We start from the raw sequence: 20,358 nt of genomic DNA on the forward strand, positions 1-20,358 counted from the left end.
AATGTTCATGTCTTGGTAAAACGTCATCTGCAGCCATGGGCGCGGGAGGACGTTCCACCTGGCACTCCTGTTGTCCCTCCCCACGGGAACTCAGGGTGTCCAGGGAGCTGCTGGCCTGTCCTTGTCCTCACGGTCCCAGTCTCACCGTCACTGTGTGCTCATGTCTGATGGGGAGGGCGCTGTCCAGGGGATACCCTGCCAGGGTGCCAGGCACACTGCCAGATACCACCTGGCCAGGGCTGACCCCAGCCTTGGAGGGGCCTGAGTCCCCAGGCTGCCACTGCAGAGGGGGAAACTGAGGGTCTCGAAGACCCTTGGACCTTTCTGGTCAGTGGAACCATTCATTCAGCTCTAGCTGCCTCTCCTGGTGTGGGTAGAGGCCCGGCTATGTATGGAGAAAGGCATTTGGTATAAAACAGGTGCTTTATTTCATCATCAGAAACCTGGTGCATAGTTTAGAAAACAAAACAGAAACCCTGACAGCCTTGGAGTGCTGCCGCTTGGCGTCATTAATAGGAATGAGTCTGGAGGAGCTGCCTGGGCTTCCTGCTGGGGGGCCGGCTCCCACCCACAGGGTCTCCCTGGACGGGGAAGGAGGGGGGTCAGGCAGTGGGCAGGGCTCTGACCCAGGCTCCCACTCTGCCTAGTGCCCACAGCCTGGGCACAGTGGCTCAGCTACTCAGCCTTGAGCGTCTGTGCCGAATAATTCAGCTTCTGCAGGAGGAGGAAGGGGAGCAAAAAGAGCCCGGACCACGTGGTGAAGCAGGCCTGGGCCCCAGCCAGCCAGTACACTGCGGAGAGATAGCAGCGTCACCCAGGCTCCGAGGGGCTGGCACCGGGGAGGTGAGAGCAGGTGCCCGGCCCCCAGCACTATCCCGCGCCCTCACCTGAAGCAGCCACCAGGGGCCCTGCGGCCCTGGCCAGAGCACCTAGGCTGCGCAGTGTACCCATGACCGTGCCCTTCTGCCCTGGTGAGCCTGTGGGGAGAGGCGTAGTCAGGGGCCACTGCCCTTCTCCGGCTCAGGTGGCTTTGGCTGAGGGAAGGGTCTTACCATAGCCAGCGACCATGGAGGACAGGCAGGGCACCACAACGGCGGCGGCTGGTGGGGGACATTGAGGAGGCTCCCATCAGCCCAGGGGAGGGCGCATCACCCAGCCCCTGCTGCCCGTCGGATCCCCGGCCAGGGCAGGGCCACTCACCAAAGGAGTACAGCAGCAGCCCCAGGCCCAGCATGGGCAGAGAATGGCCCCAGCCGATGAGGAGGAAGGCAGGCACCAGCAGTAGGAGGGCCTGCAGGGGGGCACGGCAGCCTCAGCACAGCCTGTGCCCCACACGGCTCAGGGGACTGCCTGCCACCCGCTTCGGAAGGACCCCCCTACCCGCTTCACGGCAGCAACTTCCCCGCCAGGGCGGATCCGCCGGGCATAGGCACCCTGGATGGTGGCCATGGTGAGGCCGATGAGGAAAAACATCTTCCCCTGCTGCAGGCTGGGAGCAGGCGCGTTAGTGCAGGGTCACCCGGGGCAGGGTCACCCGGGGCAGGGTCACCCAGGGCAGGGCCAGGGCGAGAGTGGCTGCCAAGGCTTCCTGGGGATGGGGGTTGGGAGGGGTCATCCCTGAAGCAGGGGCGTTCAGGGGGACAGCAGGCTGTGCCAGATGAGGATCCACCTGCTGAACTGGAAGCGCTGGTGTGTGAGGAAGCTCAGCGTGTACTCCAGGCCCGAGAACAGGAAGAGGTAGAGGAAGTAGACGAGGCCCAGGCGGCGCAGGCTGCTGAGCCCTGGGGAGAGGTGGAGGGCGCTGAGAAGGCGACCACAGCAGGGAAGGGCTCCGCCTGGGGACGCGCAAGGGAGAGCAGGCTCCACACTTGGGTGGGTCGAGTCCTTACTGTCTCCAGTGGGTGGGTCCTGGCCACGAGCGACGGCTGAGAAGCGCAGCAGGGCCAGGGGGCTGAGCAGATCGGCCGCATCACGGAGCCCCGGGGAGACAGACGGCGCCTGTGGGGACGGGATCGGAGAGCCTGCAGGAGCAGCTGCTGACCAGGCAACCCACGGACTGTGGCCTCAAGAGCCCCAACACCAAGAGGGCAGCCCAGCCTCTCTGGCACCTGGGGCTGGCACACGGGCATTTTACAGCGCTACGGAACCAAGCCCCCAGCCCCTGGGCCTGTGGGTCCTGGACCGCAGCCCTACCCGTTTCTCCAGCGGCAGCGTCTCTGGCAGGAAGCAGAAGATGAACAGCAGGTCGGAGGCTGCGAAGAGCAGGGCAAACCAGGGTGCCATTTCCAGGGGCAGGGAGGCTCCAAGCATAGGGCCCAGGGTGAAGCCCAGTGAGAAGGCCGCCCCAATGACCGCCTAGAGAAAAGGCCACCTGAGCTGCACAGGGAGACCCAGGCCCAGAAGTCCACACCCGGACCCCAAAGGCCCAGCCCATGCACTTACCATGCCTTGGCTGCGGGCCAGAGGCGAGCCCAGGTCAGCAACAATGGCCGTGGAGAGGCTGACATTCCCTTTGCTGATGCCCCCAATCAGCCTGGAGGCCAGGAAGGCCGCAAAGCTCCGAGACGTGGCCCAGACTGCATATGAGGTGGCCACACCCATCTGCCCAGGGGCAGGGGCCAAGGGGCAGGGGCGGTCACTTAAGGCCAGGAGTGGCTCAGAGTAGGGCTTGGTAACCCAGGCAACACCCCTCAACCCTGCCCTATTTCGAAGCATCTGAGGGCCACTGTGTTCTCAATGCCTCCCTAGGGGTCAGGAGCAGCTCCTCGAAAGCCTGGCTTTGCAACAGGAGCCACTGGTCCCCCAGAGAACCCCCTCCAGGATGCGATGAGGGCCAACAAGTGGCCATGAGTGGCCCACAGCCACCTCCCTCCCCCCACCTAACCCCATGGGGCTACTGGCTGGGTGGGAGGAGGCTTCCCCATGGGCACCCAGCCCCAGGGACATACCAGGCACAACAGCATCACCGGGCGCCTCCCCAAGCAGTCAGAGGTGGCCCCAGTGAGTGGCGCACACAGAAACTGCAGGACAGAGAAGGCTGAGCCAATGAGACCTGAGAGACAGATGTCACCATCATGGGGCTGTGGTCTCGGCCATCAAGGCCAATGTCCAGCCCCATCCTGAGGGTCCAGTCATGCTGGGCCCTACACTCACAGGCCATGGCCCTTGAGCCGAGGAGGCCCCAATGGAGAGATGAGAAAGGTGACGAACCTGACACGCAGAGGCAAGGGACCATGCCCAGGAGCCAGGACGTGTGGGCAAGGGCACCAGATTGATGCCAGCCCAGAGAGTGGGAAGGGAAGGACTGATAATTGGGGAGGGGCCTGGGCTGGACCATGTCCACCAAAGATAAGACCGTAGAGAGCCCGCCAGAGCTCTGAATGGTATGGCACAGAGCCAGCCATACCTCCGAACAGGACACTGTTGTACCTCTTCTCCACTGGCATCCCGATGGCGCTGGCAAACCAGTTCACCCCACCCTGCCAGGAGCCATAGAGGGGGTCCTAGGGGATGAGGAGGCATGATCAGGGCTGGGGAGGTCCGATGGGCCTGGGGGGCGGGGGGGCACTGTGACCGCAGGGCAAGGACTCACGTGGGCACGGTCGTGGCTCTCCAACAGCCCGGGCAGCAGGGGCAGCAGCAGCGTGAAGGCCAGGAGGTCCAGCAGGAGGCCAAGGAAGACAACGGTGACCACGCGGCGCTCTGGTGGCTGCTGGTGGATGGGTGGGCGCGGGGTGCAGCCTCCACCCCCTCCCTGTCCCATGGTGGGCTGCTCTGACCTGGCCTGGCTGGGGTGGGGCGGGTCGGGTGAGCGGGGAAACCGGGTCCTCCAGGGCCTGCCATACCCCCACACCCGACAGCTGGCCAGCACCCTAAAGGGGCTGATGGCAGAGGCTCCGGCCTACAGACGCAGGGGCCATTCTGGCCTGCGCGATGCCCCCGCCCCGACCCAGGCATCAGGAAACGCAGGCTTCGGGGCTTGCACAAGAAATCGTAGCCACAAAGGCAACGGTCCGCAGGGACCGGGGTGAGCACATCGTGAGCCCGGCCCCACCTCGCCCCACGGCCGCGCCTCCCACGCCGTTGTAACAGAGCGAGAGAGGAAACTTGAGGCCGCGGGGGACCCGGACCCCAACCCCAACCCGCGCGCCGAGATCCCGGCCCCTGGTCCCGACTCGGCCTCCCTGGCGGGGGCCATGGCATACACACCGGACGCGGGAGCACCCTCAACCCCGCGCGCCTCCCACCCCGCCATCCCGCGTGCGCCCCCCACTCCCCCACCCCGCGCGCCCCCGGTCCCGCCCCGCACCTGCCGCGGCTGCGCGCTCGGGACAGACGGTCGCAAGGACGCGGAACACGCCGCCAGGGGCGGGACGGCCACGCCCGGTCACGCCGAGCCCCGGAAGTGACGAACATCTCGGTACGTTGTCTTCCGGCCGGAGGCCGCGTTCTCGCCAGTCCTGCGGCTCATTGCTCGGCCGTGGGTTAGCAGCACCCTGACCGGAGCGGAGGAGCTGTGCCCCCGCCTAACCCGGAGGCCGAGACTCCCGGCCTGGCCTCTCTGGACCCACGACACCTGCCCCGCGGAGCGGACCCATGGGACTGAGGTGTGTGTGCGGGGCCTCAGGCGAGCGTCGGCGCAGCCTGTCCCCCAGCCTCTGCGCCGTGCGGGCCTGGCCTTCCCCGTGGAAGGACCGCGGGCTTCGGGACCCCACGCCGGCGGGCTGACTCCTGCCACGCACAGCGGTGGTCGCGGGCCTGGGGCAGCAGCACAGCCATTCTACTCGGGCTGCGTGAGCCGACCCCGCTGTCTCTGTGCAGCTACTTTTGCTGCGTTTGGTGCAGAGCCTGAAGTCCCAGGCAGGCGGCTGAGGGGGAAAGATGGTGTGAATTGGGTGGGCAGAGACAACTGAAAGCCACAGGACCCGGCTGGCACCTTTTTGGCCGCCTGGGCCTGCAACCCCGTTCCCTGGGTCACGGAGGAGCTGGCGCTCTTGCCGGGCGCAGAAGCACCTGACCCAGCGCTGGAGGAAACGGCCCCCCTGGGCAGGAGGAGCTTTAGACAGGAGAAGCCTTGGGCCTGGCTGCTGCCCGTGCCCGTGCCCCGGGGCCAGCACACTCAAGGAACTGCGCCAACGCCCGGCCTACAGCCAGCTCCCACCTCCCCTCCCACCTTCTAAAATACGTGCGGATCTCTTGTGTCAGACCCCAACCAGATACACATGGGGAAAGGAATCAGGTGGCGCACGCACTGCCTTTACTCCACCCAGAACTTCCAATTGTGGGTAAGAACAAAGCCCCACCTCTGCCTAACAGATGCGTTTTTACACCTGCAGTTAAAAAGACAACCTGTTACTTACTAGCTTTTTCCCCAGAGGACAGGCATCCCTATGAAACTGCCATTGCAGGCCGGGCGCGGTGGCTCAAGCCTGTAATCCCAGCACTTTGGGAGGCCGAGGCGGGCGGATCACAAGGTCAGGAGGTCGAGACCATCCTGGCTAACACGGTGAAACCCCCGTCTCTACTGAAAAATACGAAAAACTAGCCGGGCGAGGTGGTCGGCGCCTGTAGTCCCAGCTACTCGGGAGGCTGAGGCAGGAGAATGGCGTGAACCCGGGAGGCGGAGCTTGCAGTGAGCTGAGATCCAGCCACTACACTCCAGCTTGGGCGACAGAGCGAGACTCCGTCTCAAAAAAAGAAAAAAAAAAAAAAACTGCCATTGCAAACTTGTAACAGTGAAAGAGAGAACCAGCTCCATCTTCTAACCTCCATGCTCTCCTTGTTTATTCCTGGGCGTAGGCTCAACTTTGGGAGGAACTTAGTTTAAAACAAAAATAATAGCCCTTTCCCAAAAGACACCTTTCCTGGGGACTAGACTGCTTTTGTGGGACTAAAAGATTAGCCCCAAGATTAGAAACTATGGTTGAGGAGTCATGCAGCTGGAGGCTACAGGATTCTGACCCTCCCCAAACTGCTCCTGGCGATAACATCACTCTTGCAAAGCCTCAGATCAGTACTTGATGGATCAGCTGGCACCACCCAGGCTTATCTGATCTTGTGGCACCCAGAAACTGACTCAGTGCAAGAGAACAGCTTCGACTCCCTGTGATTTCATCTCTGACCCGACCAATCAGTACCCCTGACTCACGGGCTGCCCCCACCCACCAACTTATCTTTAAAAACTCCAATCCACAAATGCTCAGGGAGACTGAGTAATAAAACTCCGGTCTCCTGCATAGCTAGCTCTGTGTGAATTACTTCTTCTCTATTGCAAACGCCCTTTCTTGATAAATTGGCTGTCTAGGTAAGAGGGAAAGTGAACCCACTGGGTAGTTGACATCTTGATCCACCCTTCCAGCTGGATCACGCGCCCTCTTCGATGACGTGACACAGCTAGTGTGTATGAGCTTGCTGCCGGCACCTTCTGTCCTGGATTGGATAGCAAGGCCTCAACGGAGAGCCAGGTACCTGGTCTGGTCCCGCATTTTTTTCTGCCCTGTTTTCTTTTCCTCTTTGCTTGGACAGTTGGGCCAGCGTCCTGAGTGCAAGGGCTTGGCTTGGTGAATTCAAGTGGCAGTAGCTGTGTGGCAGAGAAAATCTGTAGGTGGGAGAAACCCTGCAGCCGTTGATAACAGCATCGTGGGCCTAGACGGTGACAAGACAGCCAGCCTAGTTGGTGGATGTGACAACCCCAGACCCTTCTAGATTTGTGGATCCTTGCACCTGCCAGACATGTCTCGGAGCCATCAGGGGAGGCTGGGTAAGACACATGCCCCTGTCAGGACGTGAGCCTCATCTTTAAGCTGCTGGCTTCAGCCCGGCTGCCACCAGCGCTGTCTCTGTCTTCCACTTTGCAGGGGGAGACTGGCTCATTTTGAGCTCCAGGCCTACCAGGCAGCCCAACCACAGCAGTCACTGCCTCTCACACTGAGGATGGCTCATGCTGTGCTCCAGCCGTGGCCTCAACACCTCCCAACAAGGACAAAGCCAGACTCATTCTCCGCAGCACCTTCTTCCTTGCCTAAAGATCCCACACCCCGTTAGAAGCCGGAACTGGGTCCTTGTCACCTTCCTCACTTCCCCAGTCCTGGTCTGGTTAAATCTCACCATGGTCACTGTGGCTAGACGTGTGACCTCCGCGATGCTTCATGCACATACTAGGGCAGCCTGGGCAGGGCTGGTCAGTGTGATCTCCTGTGGCATGAACTTGACCCTGGGCTGCTTTCCTGGGATGCCTGCCCTGGCTTGTAGCCCAGCAGTGGCTCCATAGTCCACTGGGGAATGCCTCCGCCTGTAAGATGGCATACCATATTGGTACAGGGAAACTCTCACTTCAGCACCTCCCTCCACAAGGTAGTAGGTCCAACAAACCATGCACCGTGAGGTGGCCGTGGCATTCAGGATGTGGCTCCCTGGCCAGCTTGTCAAGTTCAAGGGGGGTCATTACTCCTTACAGCTCACAGCCCCTCCTGGGTCCAGTAAACCTGAGGGCTGACTTCTTTCTTGGTTAGTGCAGGGTAAAAGCACTTTAAAAAGCTGTCTCATCCATAACATGCACATCTGATTCTCACCTGAAACTGTATTGCAGGTTGGCACAGATGCAACCCAGTCTTCTCCCACCTCCCACAGTGCAGCGTCCTGAACGGAAGACCCCAGCACCCAGACGCATCCACTGAAGGACATAAGCAGGGCAAGGCCAACTGTGGCTGCTCCAGCGGGGGCTGTGGGTGACGTGTCCCTTCTCTGATTTCTAAGCTATTTGCAAACTTGTTTTATTTATAATAGAAAATATAATTTGCATAACAGTCTAAATTCTACACATGAAGGCAAATGTCCATGGTTGACAGAAATTACACTGGCCAGAATCCCCAGTGCCAACCCTGGCAGCACGAACTGAGGGTTGTCCAGATGCAGTGAACCAGTCGCAGCTGACATCACGCAGACCATTCCCAATCCCAGAGGTGCATTTCAGAATTCATTTTATTTCATCAGGAGGTGTTTTAACAGGAACAAAATTGCAGGGGGTGGGGGGTGGTTGGAGGTTGGAATCACACCAACATTACAGCATTACTACTTTAACAAAAATCACTTTTTGGCTGGGTGCTGTGGCTCACATCTGTAATCCCAGGACTTTGGGGGGCCAAGGCGGGGTGGATCACCTGAGGCTGGGAGTTCATGACCAGCCTGACCAACATGGAGAAACCCCATCTCTACTAAAAATACAAAATTAGCTGGGCGTGGTGGCGCATGCCTGTAATCCCAGCTACTGGGGAGGCTGAAGCCGGATAATCACTGGAACCTAGAAGGTGGAGGTTGCGCCACTGCACTCCAGCCTGGGCAACAAGAGCAAAACTCCTGTCTCCAAAAAAAAAAAAAAAAAAAAAAAAAAAAAAAAATTTTTTAAGCGACAGGGTCTTGCACAGTTGCCAAAGCTGGAGTGCAGTAGCTTGATCACGACTCACTGTAGCCTTGGACTCAGCTCAAGCAGTCCTGCTTCAGCCTCCTGAGTAGCTGGTACGTGCCACCACACTTGGCTAATTTAAAAATTTTTTTTTGTAGAGACAGGGTCCTCCCCCTGGCTGGTCTTGAACTCCTGAGCTGAAGCAATCCTTCTGCCTTGGCCTCCCAGAGAGTTAGAATTGCAGATGTGAGGTAATGTCCAGTATTTCCTTGCCTAATTTATAAAATGTGATTTATTTTTTGAACTTTTTCCTCTTCAGAGCCTTCCATTCGCCTTCCTGTGTAGCCAGGCTGTTAAAAAGCTGCTTTACTTTCCGTTTTCTTTCTGCATCCCTAAAAGAAACAAAAGGCAAATGCCCATTTTTGGATTAGTTCTTGGAGAGCATCTTGCCCTCTCTCCCCCACATCAGAACATTAGCCACTGTGGCCACGTTCAGCTCAAACAGAGAGGAAGCGAACCTGCCTGGCTCCAGCCCCTAGCCAGAGCCAAGGCTGTGGGATGCCAGGTGCCCGGTGCTCTGCCCAGGGCCACATAGCACCAAAGCTGAGTCACATCACAATCATGTCGCACACACACGTCCCCCTCACCGTTCCATTATTTCTGAGAGTTGCATCCTCGCCAGGAACTGATTGTCCTTGCGGATTTCTCGAACAGCCCCTTTAAATTCTCGCTTGTGTTTGTGGATCAGCCTCTTCCTTTCCTGTTCCTCCTTACTACTGCCTTGTTTTCTTCCAAACTCGAGGCTATAATCAGAAAGCCAGTTAAGGAAGCAAGAATCTGTCCCCACCTTTCGGCCAGAGCCTGCTCGGGAGTGTGGCTTTGCTCTGTAGTCATCTGCTCAACTGCAGAACTGGCAGACAGCCCCCGTCAGCTCCCACTGAGCCCACAGTCCCAGCTCCCTAGGGAGATGCTGCCAACACTCACACTTTGACCAGCCGGGGCGTGAACAGCTTCAGTGGGACAGGCTTGCTCTTCTCACAGGTCAGCGGCCGGCAGAGCTGCTTCTGGCTTTCCATCTCGGTCAGTGTGCTCTGACACAGCTCCTGAAAAACACGCAATCCCCGACGCTGCGATGACTTGCCTGCTGCGACCCGAGCTCCATGCACAGGCTCTGTGGCGTCTAGGCAGCTGAGGACGGTACTGCGAGCTCCCCGCAGCGGGATGGTGCCCTGCTGTGTGCCCATCGGTGGAGGGGAAGCCAAGGCTGTGACTGCTCAAGGTCTGGCACAGACAAAACAATGTAAAGCTACTCTCTTCCTGAAGAGGGAGGGCCTGTGTGCTGGCCCCTGAGAGCACTCTGAAAGGAGGGGACTTGGAGGCCATGATAGTCTGTGCTCCTCACAGCCAGAAACGTCAGCAGAACCCCTTTCCCAGACAAACTTGGCACCAAAGGCCATGAGCCACTTGCTTCATGAGAAGGCTCACAGGAGAACCCCCTTCTGCCGCGGGGGGCTGTGTGCACGCTAGAACCCAGGCGTGCAGACTGACGCTGGGTGCCAGGCGGGGCAGGGTTTCTACCAGTCTTGGCAATTTGACCTTATTTTCAAGCCAACAGAACCAACAGATAGTTAAGGCCCACTTTCACCAAGACCTTGGCTTCCAGAAGAGTTGGCTAGTGGCTTCTGAGCAGTTCACTGACGTTGGTCCTACCCGCTTTCTCTTTTTTTTTTTTTTTTTTTGAGGCGGAGTCTCTCTCTGTCGCCCAGACTGGAGTGCAGTGGCGCAATCTCGGCTCACTGCAAGCTCCGCCTCCCAGGTTCACGCCATTCTCCTGCCTCAGCCTCCCGAGTAGCTGGGACTACAGGCGCCCGCCACCTCGCCCGGCTAGTTTTTTGTATTTTTAGTAGAGACGGGGTTTCACCATGCTAGCCAGGATGGTCTCGATCTCCTGACCTTGTGATCCGCCCGTCTCGGCCTCCCAAAGTGCTGGGATTACAGGCTTGAGCCACCGCGCCCGGCCTCTACCCGCTTTCTCTTGCACAGGTGTGTCCTGGAACCCTGGCTGCCTGCACCCACAGACACAGCCACTCCTGGGCCCATCTGGATGTAACCTTCGACTGCCTGAATGCCACGTCTCCATGGAGACTAAACTCAAGGGCCCGACTGGCTCAGTCTACGAAGACCACAAGGCCTGTTGTGCCCCTCGGCCAGGCCAACCCAGTTTTTTAAATGAAAGGCACAACCCACGGCCACATCAGCAGAAAGTGGGTCCAGGATAAGGGGCAGAGCTACTGTCTCCTCCTCATCGGCCTTTTCTGACTAGGCGATGGGAGTCTGTGATAGCTGGCTTGTCTGCTGTATGCTCCAGAGACCTGGCCAGGAATGGGTCGAGTTGCTGTCCTCATGGAATTCTCATCCTAGTGGGGCAGAGACAAGGATGGTGTAACGTGCCTGGGGGTCAGCACCACAGACAAGACACAGGGAACATGGCACAGTGTGGGTCAGGGAAGGCCTGGCTGCCCAAGGGCATTGGTGCGAGCAGCACAGCTGTGAGGAGTTCCAGGTACAGAGAACAACTCCCGAGACGGAGCCAGGCCCGCGAGGAGGCCGGAGCGCATGAGGGAAGGGCGCGAGGCAAGGCTGCCAGGGCTGTGCTCGTGGTGCGGGGCACCCCTGTGGGGGCAGCTGTGGACATGGCATGGATGCCTTCGGCTCTAGCAGCATCCTGCGCTGGTGCGGGCTGACGGGCAGGGTTGGGGCAGGATGAAAGGCACAAACCACAGCCATGTCGAGAAGGAAGTGGGCACAGCCTGTCGGGGTCACGGTGAGAGAGGGAGGCAGAGAGGCTGTAAGTGAATTTGGAGCGGCCCGTAGAGGACAGGATGTGCCCGGGATCAAAGACTCATTCTTGGGTCCACCTGAGACTGTCCACCGGGGCCTCCTGTCACCTTGTGCAGGATGGTAAGACCATCCTCGGAAAACCCATCGGGACTGCAGAGCGCGGTTCTGAGCTGACTGTCCAGGACTAGCAGGGGCTGACCCCTGGGCGTTGGTGCACCCTCCGTGCGGCCTCCTGGAGATGGCACACAAGGGCGATAGTTCCCAGCTACCGCTTGAGATGCAGCATCTGCTTTACTCCAGCCCAGCACTGCTCACTGTCACTGCCCACTTTCAGGATTTTACTTTCCTTTCATGTGTGTGATTTTGCAGATGGTGTTGACTTAGAGCTGTGGCCTCAAATGACCAAATGCCACCATGCCACCAGCTTGGCCCCAGCTCAGGGACATGTCTGAGCCCAGGTAAAGCACCCGAGTGGCCAGGAAGCCTCACCTGGAGCTCCTGGGGGTGGCTGCAGTCCGCCAGGTGATCTGTGAGGAGGGCTCGGAGAGGCCCCATGATGGCGTGGAAGGACGGCAGGGACCCGTACATGAGCACACAGCGCTTCAGCAGGGCCAGGCCCACAGCCAGGCAGGACAGTCTGTGAGGGCAGGGGGCAAGAAGAGGTCCAACTTGTTCTATCTGTCACTGACAAAACCAGTAACATGGCACACATGAACTTCCCCACTTCCACTAGCTGAAAAACTCAATGTGGTCACCTTAGCTGGCCAGGGTTGGGCCCATACACCCACGGGCAAGGTAGGCTCAGTGCCAGGCCTAAGCAGGAGGGAAGGCTGTGGGAAACGCAGCGCCAGCTGGGATGGGGTGGCTCTGTTTTTGGCTCCAAATTATAATTTGTGAAATCAAACAAATGTATTTTGAAAATGGAAAAAAAAAGGGACACCATGCCTCAGAAAGGCTTTCACCCTCCATCAAGCCAAACGGCCGGGCAGCAAATTCGCTAACAGCCCATCAGAAAGCATGAGTGGCTCCTCCTGCCTCTGGGGACGTGTAGGGCACAGGCCCCAAAGCGGGGTCCCCTCACATACCGGATGTGATTGGCCTCTGTTGAAGTCGGGGCCCTCAGTCCACTCGCCCAGCGGAGGGAGAGGCTGCTCTGCTGCCACGTGGCCACACCCTCTCTATCAGACACCACAAGCAGTTCCGAGTTCTTCCCAAGTGCTCTGAAAGGGTGCACCAGAGTGGAACCTGAATTCCAAGTGCGACAGGACAGAGATGGCCTGAACGTTACTGGACTCCCAGCAGGCTCTGCAGCACCAAGCCTGTGGAAGTTCACTCTCCAACAGACACACACTGATTTGTATGTTTCTGGGTTGTGCCAGACACTGAGGGTTTCAGTGTGGGCAGGGACACCTCAGGGGAAGGGGGAAAGCTCTGGCAGGGGGTGCGGTGAGAGGCAAGTGCCTGATCCTGCCTGGGAGGCCTGCTTGCAACAGACGTCCTGGGACCTACTAGGCACCACATGGGGCTGATGAGGCGCTCAGGCCACATCCAGGAACAGACTGAAGTCCCTGCCCCTGTTGGGAGACAGGCAGCGAACAGCACCCCGAGGAGCAAATGGATCAGACAGAACACGAGAAAGGAAAGCAGAGGGGCAGGGGGCAGACAGCAGGGTCAGCCAGGGGTGACAGTGCAGGGCGGGAGAGGCCTGAGGGGGCAGATGTCAGCAAAGGCCTGTAGGACACACAGGAGTCAATCCACAGAGAAGGGCAATCCAGGCTGAGGGCGTGGCTGCAGGGGGAGGGATGGAGACAGGCACAGTGGGGCAGAGGTGCCAGGCCGAGAGAGGGGAAGGTGGTGGGTCAAACCCCATCCCACACTCCCCCAAAGCCGAGATGCACGCCCCCTCCCTGACTCCACCCATGCCCAGCCTATTCCATCACAGCCCTTCACATGCAGGACTGTAGCAATCTGCAGGTGGCTCTCCCTGAGGCAGGGAGCATGTGGGCGGCCGTGCCCCTCTGGCACCCAGCACCAAGCCTGACAGGAGCCTCGGGAGCCAGGGGGTGGCAGAATGGGAGCACTGAACCGGAGGAATGGCCAGATCCCTCTTGGAAGGGACTCTGCTGGCAGTGTGAATGACGCCAGAGCACCTGCTCCTCAGGTCAGTCCCCTCGACATGCAGGCGCTTGGCACTGCACAGTGAACTGGAAGTTGAGGGCGGGGGTCTTAGCCTTGAGGTCCAACTTGTGGTCAGGCTGGGAGAGGCATCTGCAGACACGGAAGAGTTCAGGACAGGGGCTGCACAGCTCCTCACCCCGCAAAGGGAAGCAGCAAGTGCTGAGGAAGCATCCAGGAGCAGAGTTGGCATCAGGGGAAGGGGGAGGAGTACAGGGGCTGGGGTGAGGGCCCAGGAGGGCAGGCAGTGGGCAGACTGCTCCTCATCCCAGCACTGCTCTTGCCACCCTCCCTCCCGAGTTCAGAGCGTTACAGAAGCAACACAGCAGCGCTGCCTGTGTGAGCCACACGAGAACTTTCACACTGCCTTGTTGTCATGTGAGAAAAAGTAAAAAGGTCAAATTGATTTTAACAATAGATCTTATCTAACCCCAAATACCAAAATATTTGTGATTTTAACACATAATACAAAATTAAGATATTTTAGTATTTCTGGCGCTAAGTCTTCGCCACCTGGGCATATGTCACACGTAGGGCATGTCTCAGTTCAGGCTCTGGCCACTGGAGAACACGCTGGACAGCACAGGTCACCAGCAGCGCTGCTTTTCCCCACGTGGCGTGTGCACACGCTCACACAGAGGGAAAGAGGGTGCCACTCAGGACGGCAGGTGGCAGGTTTGTATGCTTCCTCTACTCTTCCATATTCTAAACCTTCTACAATGAGTATGAACTACTTTAAAAAACTCTAAAGTATAAAATATTGGTAGGAAGCTTCTTCAAATCAACTCACCTTGGCTTGCTTTGTTTGGAGTTGCTATGTAAAGAATCCCAAGCAGAAAATTAATAAGCTCAGGTATAAACCTCTGGGACAAAGCCACATACTCCAGGAACAGGCAGCACACGAACAGGCCCTTCACCACGTCCTGGAGGGACAGGACAGGGCACTGGAAAAGAGTATTTGGGGGGTTACTGTCCTGGAACGATGCCATGCCAGGCTAGGCCAACCACCAGCTTCCCTGGTGAACCACGCACCCCACTGAGCTCCACGTGTGCAGAGGGAACCCCGCACCTTACGGCAGTGTTGAGAGGATCAAGTGAGATGACAAAAACATAAAGAGCTTTAGTGATTTTTTTCCCTGAGACAGAGTCTCACTCCTGTTGCCCAGGCTGGAGTGCAATGGCACGATCTCAGCTCACTGCAACCTCCACCTACCGGGTTCCAGTGATTCTCCTGCCTCAGCCCCCGGAGTAGCTGGGATTACAGGCATGTGGCACCAAACCCAGCTAATTTTTGTATTTTTAGTAGAGACGGGGGTTTCACCATGTTGGCCAGGCTGGTCTTTAACTCCCGACCTCAGGCAATCCGCCTGCCTCTGCCTCCCAAAGTGCTGGGATTACAGGCGTGAGCCACTGCGCCCGGCCAGAGCTGTACCATTTATAAAGTTCCTTCCACCCATACAGAGCGTACGATGACTGCAGTAAGCATGTACCAATCACATGCCTAATAAAGAAAAAGGAACAGCTTGAACTTTGTAAGCCAAAAAGGGAACAAAAGCCCTTATCATCACACTGGATAACTTCACCACTAACTCGAAAGGTGGTTTTCTGGGGTCCCACCCTCTGTAACCTTGAGGTGCCAAACCAGGCTCTCCCACTCCCACCCACACCTCGGGCTGCTCGAGCTAGGGCTCTTTTAGACCGGCCCTCTCATGCCGAACCCCAGTGCTCAGTCCCTGCGGCCCTTCAACAGCCACGCCCATGTCCTACAAGGCCCCGAGGGGCTGTGGCTCTGGCCACCCGTGGTGCAGCAGGCCGGCCCCTGCCGTGTGTGGAGAGGACGCACCTTGGTGAGCAGCTGACTCAGGCACACGAGGGCAGGGGTCACCACCGGGTGCCAGAAGTCGGAAGTTGGAAACAGCAACCTCGTGATTTTCAAATAAATGAGCTGAAAAGAAGTGTTACCGTACAGGTTAAAGGTGGTAAATGAAGTCCATCCATATGCCCTCCCCAACACACTCTGGAGCCAAGAACAGGCTCGGGGGAGGACAGGGTGCATCTCCCTGGCCCAGAGTTCCGGCCTCAGTGTCACAGAACAGGCATCCAACCACCACGGGTCAGACAGCTAAACGTACAGTGAGGACACTGTGCTGAGGCCGGTGAAGCCTTCGCCGAAGCACTCAGCAATGGTTATACACACGGGCTCAGATCCCGTTTTGGGGAGTGGATTAAAATCATTAACCTAAGTCCTACCTACATTTTTAAGCTTGTGCTAACTATTGTGAATCCATTTCAACACAAACACCAGGCAATAAAGAGCATATCTCAGCAAGTATTTCCTTAAAGTTACTAAAGCTGAAAATACAGCATGAGGCTGTTATAAAATTGTTAAAAATCTTAGTGTTCAAATGTCTCCCAACCTTTGAATAACACAGAAACCGAGACCAACTAAAACCAGTCCAAAGGCTTGGGCCTTTATGGAAAATATTGTGGTTCTATTTGCCTTCCGACGTTTCTGTCACTGGACCAAATACAGCACCATTCACGTGGAATCAAACCAGAATCTCCTTGTACGACCCACACGTTAGTCCGTGGCTAGTGGAGGAGCGCCCTCCCCTCCCAGGCTCGCTGCCGCGCAGCTCACTCCAGATCACCCTGGAGGCACAGGGTGCGGCCAAGAGCATCGTACCCATCATCGGCCTCCTGATACCAAACAGAACCTCCATGGCAGGGGCAGTGACTACCCTGAACTCTGCTTACCACGTCCAACCCTGGCAATGTTGCCCGGCCTTTGGTCTCAATCATTTCTTCCATCTCATGCATGGCATCTCGGAGAACAAATCTGACAGCGTCACTTGCAGAGTCAGGAAACATCTGGCAAAGATTATATAAGTGCCTGTTCAGCAGAAATGTAAGTCAGGAGAGAATGACTTTAGATAAGAAACACAAAAACCCTGCAAGCCATTTTCCTATGAAATCACCTGTTGACTGAGCAAGTAAGAACTGGATGAATCTGCTTTTTCTAACAGCATTCTTAACAGTCTACACTCACTTCTGCCATTTCCTAAAAACTCGGCCGTAACATTATGGACTGGAGGTGGTGGGAGAAACAGTTTGATCTGTGGTAACAGCGCTGTTGGGGCGCCGCTCTGTGTGGCGGCTGCCGCGGACAGCTCCAAGGCACTTTCCCTAGTAACTCATTCATTCCTCACGACAGGCACTTCTTTGATAGTGTCTCCATGTACACAGAAGATGGCGTGGAGAGCTCTGTGCGGCACAGGGCAGGGAGCTGGTGTGTGCTCTCACGGACATGACAGCAACACACACCTCTCAACCGGGAACTCTGCCCCTCTGGCATTCTAGCCACCAGCCCCGGGGGCCGGGAGCCACCGGGTGGGTCACACAGACTTAAGAGTGCAGCGAGGGCGGGAACTCGCCCTGGAAGGCCCCATGCAGACACACTCCCCGGCATGCAGAACCACCCAACTGGGTTTCAGTGAGGGGTGAGGGGCGGGGTGTCTACCATGCTTTCCAAGTATCTCTCCATCACCCAGAGCTTGAAACTTACAATGAGCCCCCCCATCCCAGCCACAAATCTAAAGGGGTTCCCTTGTTTCAAAATCAACGTGTTTGTGGTTAAAAGTCAGTCCCAGCTCTACAGTGGCTGGAGCGGCATGTGTGAGACGCTGACTTGTGCTGTGAGACTCACAAACCCTGGGTGACCACCCGCCCACCTGGCATGCTGACACCACCATTCCACCTACCTTAGTAACTCTGGAATGTGTTTTTATGACTCTAAATGGGAGAAAAATTGTTCTGCTCAGCCCCACATCCCAGATAACACACCTTTTTTACTTACACAACCAATTTATCAATTACTCTGAGGTCTGGTGGGTCATCTGTAGCTAAATCGCCAACGTACTCCAAAAGAAAGCCAAACAGTTTCTGCAGGAACATGAATTGGGAAATAAAGCTCAGTGCTCAGCACCAAGAACAAAGCCACAGGCACACAGCTTCCAGATCACCTGCATTCTGGTGACAACCAGGTGGGGCAGGGGAGCCCAGGGTTACAGACACGAGCAGCCGTCTAACATGCAAGGAAAGACACTGCTAGAACTTGCTAAGCACTAGAAAGTGTAGAGGGGGCAAAAGCTAAGGGTCAGGTGCATCCTTCTGTAGAACAGCAGACAGTACATCACTAGGAAAGCACCATGAGCAGCACACACAGCACGGCGCCCTCCTCACGGAATATTCACCTCTCACAGAGGCAAGGCACAATCACAGCCACCTAGCTGACAGCAGTCTGGCTCTGCCACTTGTGGCTATGTGAACCTTAGTGTCCTCCCCTGTAACATGAAGGTGAAGGTCCCCATGCCTGCCTCTGGCTGGGTCTGGCACGAGGCTTAAGAGAGGAGTCGAAGCCAAGGGAGGCCTCTGCCTGTGCCACAGCAAGTGTTCCCAGCCATCATCCTAGGTAACCAGGTGACAGGCTGGCCCTATCTGGCCTGAGGCACACGTGGCCGTTGCACAGCCTCACGCAGTTCTGGCATTCACATATGGGGCTGTGCCGACACTCCCAGGACTCCACACACACTCCATCCACATACTTCTAGTTTTGCCTTGTTTCCTTCTGCGAGACTCGGGTGGTTGCACTTCTGAATTCTCTCCACCACCAAAAGCTGCTCTTCCATGGATCTTCCTAACAATAGCGATCTCAGTTCCTCATAGGATTCAGGGGCTGTCAAAACACAAAACACACTGCACATTTAACACTTTTATATATACACACATACACATATCTATATATATATATTCTTTGAGACTGAGTCTCGCTCTGTTGCCCAGGCTGGAGTGCAGTGGTGCGATCTCAGCTCACTGAAACTTCTGCCTCCTGGGTTCAAGTGATTCTCCTGCCCCAGCCTCCTGAGTAGCTGGGACTACAGGCACTTGCCACCATGCCCACCTAATTTGTGTATTTTTAGTAGAGAGAGGGCTTCACCATGTCGGCCAGGCAGGTCTCGAGCTCCTGACCCCAGGTGATCTGCCTACCTTGGCCTCCCAAAGTGCTGGGATTACAGGCATGAGCCACTGCACCTGGCCCACATTTAACATTTGAAATGAGAATTACTTACATGTCTGCTAACATAGAGGTAATTTTATATAACTGTTCTACTTCACAGTCACAACAAACCCACCAGCTTTTGCTCTGGCGCATCTGGAGGGTATCAGCCATCCTGACCTGGGCTGTCAGGAGCGATCACACACCTGGGAACAGGCTAATAAGGAAATGCCCTCCCGCCTTTCCTCTATTAGGAATTGGCTAAAACACCCACAGTTTCAGAGCATCTTGGGGGCAGGGCGCTGGGTGTAGTGCCCAGACCACTTTGGAAAGACCTGGAAGGAACCACTATGAGCCACGCAGTGTCAGCTCATGAGACTCTTGCCACCAGAGGGCACATCACAGAGACCAGCTTCACCACTAGCTTCTCCTCTGGAAGCCTCCTACGGCACAGGACAATTCGGCATTGCTTACTAGAACCCGACCATTTTTTTCTTTTTTTTGAGACAGGGTCCTGCTCTGTCACCCAGGCTGGAGTGCAGTGGTGTGATCGTGGCTCACTGCAACCTCAGCCTCCCAGGCTCAAGTGATCCTCCCACCACAGCCTCTTGAGTAGCTGGGAACACAGGCACAAGCCATTGCACCAGGCTTATTTTTAATATTTTTGGTAGGGACGAGGTTTTGCAATGTTGCCCAGGCTGGTCTCAAATTCCAAGGCTCAAGTGACCCACCCACCTTGGCCTCCCAAACTGTTGGAATCACAGGTGTCAACCACGCACCTGGCCTGGACAGTTTTTCTCCAGATACTAGACAAAACAACATGGTATATTCCATCTAAAATGTTACGTGGCCAAGCAGGAGGCCCAGGTGGGAGCATGGAAGCCTTCTCACAGATGCTCACCCACCTCCCCAGCCCTGGCTCTCTGGTCCGCCACAAGAGGCTGACCGTATGCTACAAGGGAGGTGAAGGTACCACTACAGAGAGATGCGTCTGGCCCATCTGGGGCCGGCCCACAGAACCACGGTGACAAACTAACATGACCACTCGCTCTAAGACCTGGCTCAGCAGACACGGGGTGTGTCCATGCACTCCCAAGGGCATCCTTGGTACCCACTCCACAAATGCACCTCCTGGGCGGGAGACGAACACACACAGCTATGGCCAGGTCATAAAGGTTATCCCAGAACCTGAGGAAACCCACGCACTTGCCCACCTGCGAACGTGTAGGGCAGCTCGTCTCTGGCAGCTTTTCCAGCTCTTTCCTTGCCGCTCATCAGCCCTCTCCCAGGAGTTTGCCGCTGCTCTTCTGCTGGCTTCTCGTTTTCTTCCTCGCTCTCTACGTTGGATTCCAGGTCCGAGTGGCTATCTGGACTATCACTCTCCTCTGTGTCCTCCCTGCCTGAACTGTCACCTTCTTTCTCGTTGCTCTCAGGGTCACTGGCTTCCTTGCTTTGCTCTTCCTGGCCATCTTCCTCGACATTCATCTTTCCATCCTACCAAGAGCGTGGAAACCACAGGGCATCAGGACAGGCAGAGACAACCACTGGACCATCTCCGCAGCCACATCAAGAGGCAGCACACATCAGTGCTTCCTATGTGGTTGCAAGGAACACAAACCTATGTGCTCCATTTGCCCACTGGCATTAGGCCTCCTGCCCACCACCCGCTGCTAGGCTATTCGAGCCATAGGAGCTACAAGCTCCCAGCGAACCCTGCTGCAGGATGCTGGGCCAGGTTCAGGTTCTGCCAGGGAGCAGCATGGGATCAGGATTTGGAAGGTGTTCAGTGGCCATGGGCTTGAGCACTGGGAGTGTCTACAGCACCCACCACTCGTTTGGGAGGGCTGCACCTTCTGCTCCTCCAGGTAACCTAGTGTTTTTATCA

The 20,358-nt window shown here is 56.9% G+C and overlaps 2 protein-coding genes and 1 long non-coding RNA gene across 7 annotated transcripts in view; 1 reads left to right on the forward strand and 2 right to left on the reverse strand.

Annotated features, from left to right (window-relative positions):
- Positions 1–404: 404 nt before the first annotated feature.
- MFSD10 (major facilitator superfamily domain containing 10) lies at positions 405–5,262 on the reverse strand. 4 transcript variants are annotated; one of them, XM_033213562.1, is made up of 13 exons: positions 4,310–5,259; positions 3,593–3,788; positions 3,407–3,503; positions 2,949–3,052; positions 2,443–2,601; positions 2,194–2,355; positions 1,890–1,998; positions 1,670–1,781; positions 1,381–1,489; positions 1,201–1,291; positions 1,053–1,100; positions 888–977; positions 405–714 (listed from the first exon to the last, which is right to left on the reverse strand). In XM_033213562.1, exons 1-13 carry the CDS (start codon positions 4,414–4,416, stop codon positions 680–682), a joined length of 1,419 nt encoding a protein of 472 aa, XP_033069453.1. In that variant the 5' UTR covers positions 4,417–5,259; the 3' UTR covers positions 405–679. The 4 variants fall into 4 exon arrangements, with proteins under 4 accessions (XP_033069453.1, XP_033069451.1, XP_033069454.1 ...); XM_033213560.1 differs by having other exon boundaries at positions 405–791; positions 4,310–5,257; XM_033213563.1 differs by lacking the exon at positions 1,053–1,100 and having other exon boundaries at positions 4,310–5,262.
- On the forward strand, positions 4,470–8,820 carry LOC117085070. 2 transcript variants are annotated; one of them, XR_004437778.1, is made up of 4 exons: positions 4,470–4,607; positions 6,359–6,760; positions 6,858–7,961; positions 8,560–8,820. It is a non-coding gene; the product is annotated as an uncharacterized LOC117085070 (long non-coding RNA). The 2 variants fall into 2 exon arrangements; XR_004437777.1 differs by having other exon boundaries at positions 6,359–6,464; positions 7,589–7,961.
- Positions 7,963–20,358, reverse strand: part of NOP14 (NOP14 nucleolar protein) — a 31,326-nt gene continuing 18,930 nt past the window's right edge. Inside the window, exons 8-18 of the mRNA XM_033213519.1 lie at positions 19,688–19,967; positions 18,022–18,152; positions 17,274–17,359; positions 16,175–16,310; positions 15,261–15,362; positions 14,208–14,361; positions 12,328–12,487; positions 11,732–11,879; positions 9,386–9,504; positions 9,049–9,204; positions 7,963–8,793 (exon numbers count right to left, since the gene is read on the reverse strand). Of these exons, the coding sequence (XP_033069410.1) occupies positions 8,694–8,793; positions 9,049–9,204; positions 9,386–9,504; positions 11,732–11,879; positions 12,328–12,487; positions 14,208–14,361; positions 15,261–15,362; positions 16,175–16,310; positions 17,274–17,359; positions 18,022–18,152; positions 19,688–19,967 (1,572 nt within the window). The 3' untranslated portion in view covers positions 7,963–8,693. The remainder of the gene's footprint in view (positions 8,794–9,048; positions 9,205–9,385; positions 9,505–11,731; positions 11,880–12,327; positions 12,488–14,207; positions 14,362–15,260; positions 15,363–16,174; positions 16,311–17,273; positions 17,360–18,021; positions 18,153–19,687; positions 19,968–20,358) is intronic.

Source organism: Trachypithecus francoisi, unplaced genomic scaffold, assembly GCF_009764315.1.
Source record: "Trachypithecus francoisi isolate TF-2019V2 unplaced genomic scaffold, Tfra_2.0 Lachesis_group1, whole genome shotgun sequence".
Classification (NCBI taxonomy): domain Eukaryota; kingdom Metazoa; phylum Chordata; class Mammalia; order Primates; family Cercopithecidae; genus Trachypithecus; species Trachypithecus francoisi.

Excerpts from the sequence above, each read along its gene's own strand:
- MFSD10 (XM_033213560.1), bottom strand. The coding sequence starts at position 4,416 with ATGTTCGTCACTTCCGGGGCTCGGCGTGACCGGGCGTGGCCGTCCCGC. Across the intron at positions 2,356-2,442 it reads TGGCCCGCAGCCAAGGCATG|GCGGTCATTGGGGCGGCCTT; the intron begins GTAAGTGCATGG and ends CCTTTTCTCTAG. Across the intron at positions 978-1,052 it reads CTCCATGGTCGCTGGCTATG|GCTCACCAGGGCAGAAGGGC; the intron begins GTAAGACCCTTC and ends CTCTCCCCACAG.